Source organism: Megalobrama amblycephala, linkage group LG7 (assembly GCF_018812025.1).
Source record: "Megalobrama amblycephala isolate DHTTF-2021 linkage group LG7, ASM1881202v1, whole genome shotgun sequence".
In the NCBI taxonomy this organism is placed as follows: domain Eukaryota; kingdom Metazoa; phylum Chordata; class Actinopteri; order Cypriniformes; family Xenocyprididae; genus Megalobrama; species Megalobrama amblycephala.
The window spans coordinates 42,384,806-42,391,413 of record NC_063050.1 but is presented as its reverse complement, the minus strand read 5'-3'; the positions used below and the strand labels follow the sequence as shown (position 1 = coordinate 42,391,413).

Genomic DNA, 6,608 nt, shown 5'->3' with positions numbered 1-6,608 from the left:
TTGTCTATGTTTATCTTAGTTTTTGATTCACAATGATTGATGGTTGCCTTTTATGTAATAATTCTTCAAAATTGTACAATTAAAAAAAAAAAAGAAATAAAGAAAACAGTCATTTAAAAATAGCTCAGTATTCTGATCAAATATTCAAGCCTCTTATATTTTTTCCTTATACACTTCTTTAAATATCGAATTGGTCAGATGATTTTGTGAAACGGCAGTACCACTGATATTCATGTTGTTTAAAGGTGAAATATATGTAATATTTTCTGTCCGCTAGAGGTCGCTAGAAGCTTATTCAAAACAAAGGCGTAGCTTGACGATGCCAAGTTTGAGTGCAGAATCTTGGGACATGTGGTCTGTACCTCACAACGGGTGGAAATAATCGGGATAGGACTCGGGAAGAAATCATGTTCATGGATGCAATTATTAACATTACTGTAGTATGAAGTAGAGCAAGGCCGAGTGTTGTGGGAGCTGAACGAGGCCGCTGGAGCGATTGCGCAACATCAAGCCTTACGAGCAGCGGAACTTTTATTATCTCACAGTCGCTGGTGCCGCTTCCACTTTTTTTTTCCGCAATTCATTTGAAAACGTATTGAATGATGGAGAAAATTCTGTATTACTGTTAATAAAAATAAAGCTGCATCTGATTATGCTATGTTAGCTATTTGACAAAATAGTGTTTTTCTCTGAGGCATGGTAAAGCATGGTAACGTTACTCGCAAAAAAATCTAGAAAATTAGATTTAAACAATAAGACTAAACGTTATATAACAATAATTAGTTTTCTGTCTATAAATATATCAAAACAGTTGTACACTTGTCTATTAAAACGCATAATATATTAGAGCGTCTTTGGTGTTTCCATGGTTACTACAAAATAAAACCGGAAACCGAGGGTAACGCGGGTATGACGCAATTGACACGCGACTCCTCACACATCTCGGAGCCTTGGTTAAAATTGCCATTTTCTCACGATTTACAAATAGTTGGAAACATTTGGGATATTGTAAGTACTCAAGTGAACAAAATATATAACACTGGCCTAGTCGTTTTTGGATATTTTACTGCAAAAATATTACATATTGCACCTTTAATATAGAGTTGGGATGTTTGATGTGCGTTAATGTATAGGCCTACTCAATATCCGGTGTTTCAGCACGAGACCGCCTAGTTCAGGAACGGACAAAAAATGTGTGTTTGACCTATCAACCATTGACCAGAAACATATGAACACACACACACACCAACTCAGAAGGTGCATAGAAGTGGAGCAGCCTTGAACTGTCAGCCACTCCAGAAAATTATATTCAAAATCAGATCTTGCACCAGTGATTTTAACACATAGGCCTACAGTAACACACACATAAAACTATTTGACTTCTTTCTCTCTTTTTTTGTCATTTTGACATATGTGCTTATAAGTTAATGTCTATATATAAATAGACATTAACTTTTCAAAATTTCAATCTTTTTTCTATTTCTTTTTCAATAAGATCTATTTGGTTAAAGTGTATTTCAGCATTCATTGCTTTTCATGAATTAGCCTACATTACACATTTGCTTTTGACCCTGATTAATGATTGACTGAAACAAAATCAATAGCCATTGATACCAGAAATTGAGACATACACTGCGCTTAGTGGTTAGTTATGGTACTTTGGAATGTAAAACAAATAAACAAACAAAAAACATTTTTATCTTACATATTTGCTCTCTGGCTCAACTCATGTTGTGTGGAGAGACTGAGACTGACACACACACCACCCATTCGTTTCCTCCCCCTAAACTGTCCACACACTGCACTTGCTGCCTCTTCCAGCTTCTGTCTTTAGTTTACCAAATATTGCTCGTAATGTGGTGCAGCAGAACAGCGCTCGGGAGACTGCAGAAGATCGCCCCGTGTACCGTCTCCGGATTTCATCGCGCGATGTCCATGTTACCCAAAGTTTATGTGACGCGCAAGGTGCCGCCGGACGGACTGGACATTCTCCGCAAATCCGGACAGTAGGTTGAAGCAGTCACCATACACCAATTAGCTTCGTAAAACCTGTTTTTAATTCCACGCTGATTATATTTATTTTTATTTTTTGCGTAAAATGTAGGTTATTATAGGCCTATTTAGACCCTTTTTTCTGGCCGCAAAGTTTATAAATAAATAGGCTAAATAATATATTTTTTAAATAACCTATTGATTGAGCAACACAACGTCAAAAATGTTATTTTTAATCCTGATTCAAATGGGCAGCCTAACACTTTACAATAAGGTTTCATTAGTTACATTAGTGAACATAAAGTAACAATGAACAATCCTTCTAGCATTTATTATTCTTAGTTAATGTTAATTTCAACATTTACTAATAGGCTTCAATTTAGATCAAAAGCAGGCCTAGCTGTTAACATCGCAACTGAACAATTGCACTTTTTTTTACTAACATTAACAATGGTCAATAAATGCTATGGAAATATTGCTAATTGCTGTTACCGTATTAACAAATGTTAACAAATTAGACCTTATTGTAAAGTGTTACCAATAGCTTTATCTAAAAATGAAGGTGTAGTGACATTTTAACATTGTTCGGCGAACTTGTTTTGACCGTGACTTTTGTGTGAGCTGTGCTTCATATATCACTAAACTATAGACAATGGACGTTTTTGCCCGCGAAATTTCACCATAACTGTGTATTTAAGTGGCCTTTTTGACCATAGAATATCTTTGGCCCAACATCAAGGTACTCTTCACACCAACACATAATATTTTTTCGCTTATTCAGAGTTACTGAAAAACTATTGATCATCTTGAATAAAACGCTGTACCCTAGAAATGTAATTAATTATATTTACGTGTAGGCCTATGAAACATGGAGACGGCCAAGTTTAGCTCACTAAAGCAGTAATAAGGTACATATTTTCCAAACCAAACACTTGTTCAACATTTGTCAACTGGAAACTCTGCTAAGTTAAAGATAAGTAGACTAACTGAGGGAGAAAAAGTTAATACAAAACCAACTAGCTGAGCATTCTCATTCTGAACATTACTCACAGACTCATTTCTATTTTTGGGCTCAAGAAAACAAAAAATATCATCTTTTGACAATCTGCCATTTCAGTCTGTTCAACTTTGTTTTGAGGATCAGTTTTGATCAGTTTATGGAGATTTAATTGAGCCAAATCAATGAACTGCTCTCTTCTCATTTCTCACTCTTCATAACCTTCTCTCAATTCTACCCACACAATCCCAGGGTGCAGTTTGAGATGTGGGACTCTGATGACCCTGTGCCCCGAGTGGAGCTGCTGAAGAAGGTCAAAGGTTGCGATGGAATACTGTGTGTACTCACAGAGAAGATTGATGCACAGCTATTGGACGCTGCAGGTTAGCTTGCAATGCATGATCATTAGGTTGGAACAAAAACGGACAAATTCAGAGACGTGTGTGTTTCAATAATGCAGGTCCAAATCTAAAAGTCCTCAGCACCATGTCAGTGGGCTTTGATCATCTTTCTCTGGATGAACTCAAGAAAAGGTCAGTTGTGTGAGTAAATTTGGATATGAATTTCTTAAAATGTGCTTTGTTTATGTGGGCTTGTGTGTTTCCAGGGGAATCCGTGTAGGATATACTCCGGATGTACTGACTGACGCTGTGGCTGAACTGACTGTTGCCCTGTTACTCGCTACATCCAGAAGACTCATTGAGGCCACACATGAGGCTAAAACGTACTAAAACTAAAAGCACTCACACATTTGATGGTTAATCATGCACTGATCCATACTGATTTATACTTGTGTTTAGGGGTGGCTGGGGTACTTGGAGAACTTTATGGCTGTGTGGGCATGAACTAGCAAACAGCACAGTTGGCATTTTGGGACTTGGGAGGATTGGTAAGGAATAGAGTGGCCTTATGACTCCATATAATTTTTGAATGATTTATTAGTTCAGGGTGTTGGTTAAACTGAGGTTGTGTGGTGTATATTTGTGTGTAGGTGTGGCTATCGCCGAGCGTCTGAAGCCATTTAAGGTGAAGAAGTTCATCTACACAGATGTAGAGCCGAGACCTGAGCTCGCAAAAATGATAGAGGCAGAATATGGTAGGAAGATCTCAGAACCTTCACAAAACCTTCATGAGAGTTTGTGATACAAGGTAGAAAACAAATGAACGTGTGTGTGTGTGTGTGTGTGTGTGCGATCAGTCTCTTTAGATGAGTTGGCCAAGCAGTCTGATTTCCTGGCCATATGCTGTGCTCTGACTCCAGAGACTCATGGGATCTGCAATTGGAATCTCTTCTCCAAGATGAAGAAAAATGCCATCTTCATCAATACAAGCAGGTAATGCTACTGTAATACACCCCAATTATTTTCGTTATTTATTTACCATTATATAGTATTTATTAATATTTTGAATTATCTTTTATCGTTATATTTGTTATATAACTTTTAGTAATCTTTATGTGCTTTTATCATTTTTTATTAGTTTATTTTTATATTTCTATTTAGCTTTAATTATTTTTATTTCAGTTTTAATAATTTTAGTACTTCAACCTCATTTCAGTTAGTTGCCATGTTTTTAAAGTTTAAGTGTCATCTAATATTTATATTTTATTTCAACTTTATTTCAATGAACTAAAGTGATTTTAGTTTTAGTCAACAATAACAATACTGATTCTTTCTACATTTCTAATACAAATTTGAAGTTTTATAAATTGACAATAACGTATTATGAACAAACATTAATTAACAATGAACAATAGTATATTTAAAAGTTAATATTAAATCGTCAGGATATATAAATGCAAGGTCTAATAAACTGATCAACACACTGTTTACATGTTAAGCTGCCCTACTGCTGTCTTGCAGTGAATATCACTGGAAAGTGAGCATTTGTATGGCCTACTCATGTGCACAAGTCAAAATGTACACTTCTTGTTTTGTTTTTTATGGAATATTGCAGTATTTATAAATGATTTATCCCTGCAAATATATTTTTTAATGTGCCCTCATAATCTTTAAAATAAATCCCTTCCCATTTGCAGCAACATTTCATCTCTTCTTTGAAGACGCATTTACTGGCACAAGGGCGGGAAAACCTGTCACTCATATGAGATCACAGCAATAGCAAGCATTCCAACAATCCAATCAATTCCTGATAGACAAAAACAAGTCCTGCCCTACATATATTTTCTTGTTCATGAAACCATTTCACTCTGATATACAATGGGGAGGAGAAGACTATTGCAACTTCCTTTTCATGCCGACTTTAAAGTAAGCACTGGTGAATGGTGCATGACATATGGGCATCTTTAATACACCCTGTATAAAGACATACATCACTGCCACTTTTGGAATAGTACCCTCAAAAATGAAAGCATCAAAATTAACTAATTTATAGAATTTTTAAGCATTCACTTCAAAGTAACATAACCACAGTACTGGTGTATAACAGTATTTTCAGAAAGGCCCTTGACTGCATGACTCTGTGTTGTTCTTGTAAAGAGGGGGAGTGGTCAATCAGGAGGATCTGTATGAAGCCCTGTCCACTGGTCTGATTGCTGGAGCCGGGCTTGATGTCACCACACCTGAACCGCTGCCCACACACCATCCTCTCTTCACACTCAAAAACTGTGGTGAGCATGCCTGTGTGCATGTATGTATTTTATTGAAGTATTTGATGCAGGTCTTCTCTGAAAACATTCGAGTATTCTGTGTTTATGTTTGTATTTGCAGTGATTCTTCCCCACATTGCCAGTGCTTCCTATACGACACGGAATGCCATGTCTGCTCTTGCTGCCAATAACCTGCTGGCTGGACTCAGAGGAGAACCCATGCCTAAAGAACTTAAACTGTAGAAAGAGACACCATAGAACCAGTTAAGGGAATAGTTCTTGCCAGAGTGAAAATTGTGTCTTTATTTACTCGCCTTCCTGTTGTTCCAAACCTGTATGCTATTGTTTTTTCAAGGAATTTTTGAAAAATCTTCACAGCTCTTTTCTAAACAACAGTATACAGTGACCATAGCTCCAAAAAAAGCCAAATTAATTACTTTCATATTAAGGCCTATAACTGATAAATGGCCTATATTAAAATCCTATTTTATTTTGTCTAAGTGGATTAAAAATAATACACTAACAATTTAAACTAAATGCTTTAAATGTGTTTATATATATAAATAATTGTGATGCTCATTATATATCCCTACAAAAAAAAAAAAAAATCACAACAAATTTAGCCCATAAATGTCACAAGTAGGGCATAAATGTCATATAAATAAGAAGCTACCTGGACATAGTTTACTAGACATAACATAACTGGACATAACAGCAAATGGGTTAAGTATATAGAGACCGAATTGTCATTTTGTGTGAACTTTCCCTTTAAAATAACAATGCAGAACCCACGTTTGTGTTCTAACATCAAAAGACCAGTGTTTGAGAGTACACAGACAAGGTTCACAGTCTGAGATCAATGATCTACAAAGAGCAAACTCAGCAAAGACCAGCAAGATCCATGCAAGTCTTTAGGTTCTTAAATATTTTGCAAGTTTAGTACTTTTTAGTCTTTCCTTTTCAAACCGGACAAAAACAAACACATTAATGAAAACACAGAGAGAATGTCTA

General features: G+C 36.0%; 1 protein-coding gene across 1 annotated transcript; it reads left to right on the top strand.

Moving 5' to 3' along the window:
• Window positions 1-1,739: 1,739 nt before the first annotated feature.
• Window positions 1,740-6,573, top strand: grhprb (glyoxylate reductase/hydroxypyruvate reductase b). The gene is made up of 9 exons (XM_048197568.1): window positions 1,740-2,006; window positions 3,242-3,372; window positions 3,450-3,522; window positions 3,597-3,713; window positions 3,790-3,878; window positions 3,981-4,085; window positions 4,188-4,323; window positions 5,488-5,618; window positions 5,719-6,573. The coding sequence occupies exons 1-9, from the start codon at window positions 1,855-1,857 to the stop codon at window positions 5,838-5,840; spliced, it is 1,056 nt and encodes a 351-aa protein (XP_048053525.1). The 5' UTR covers window positions 1,740-1,854; the 3' UTR covers window positions 5,841-6,573.
• The last annotated feature ends 35 nt before the right edge of the window (window positions 6,574-6,608 follow it).

Coding starts and splice junctions, on each gene's coding strand:
- grhprb (XM_048197568.1), top strand. CDS start 1,855: ATGTGGTGCAGCAGAACAGCGCTCGGGAGACTGCAGAAGATCGCCCCG. Junction 3,879..3,980: donor TTTGGGACTTGGGAGGATTG/GTAAGGAATAGA, acceptor ATTTGTGTGTAG/GTGTGGCTATCGCCGAGCGT. Junction 4,324..5,487: donor ATCTTCATCAATACAAGCAG/GTAATGCTACTG, acceptor GTTCTTGTAAAG/AGGGGGAGTGGTCAATCAGG.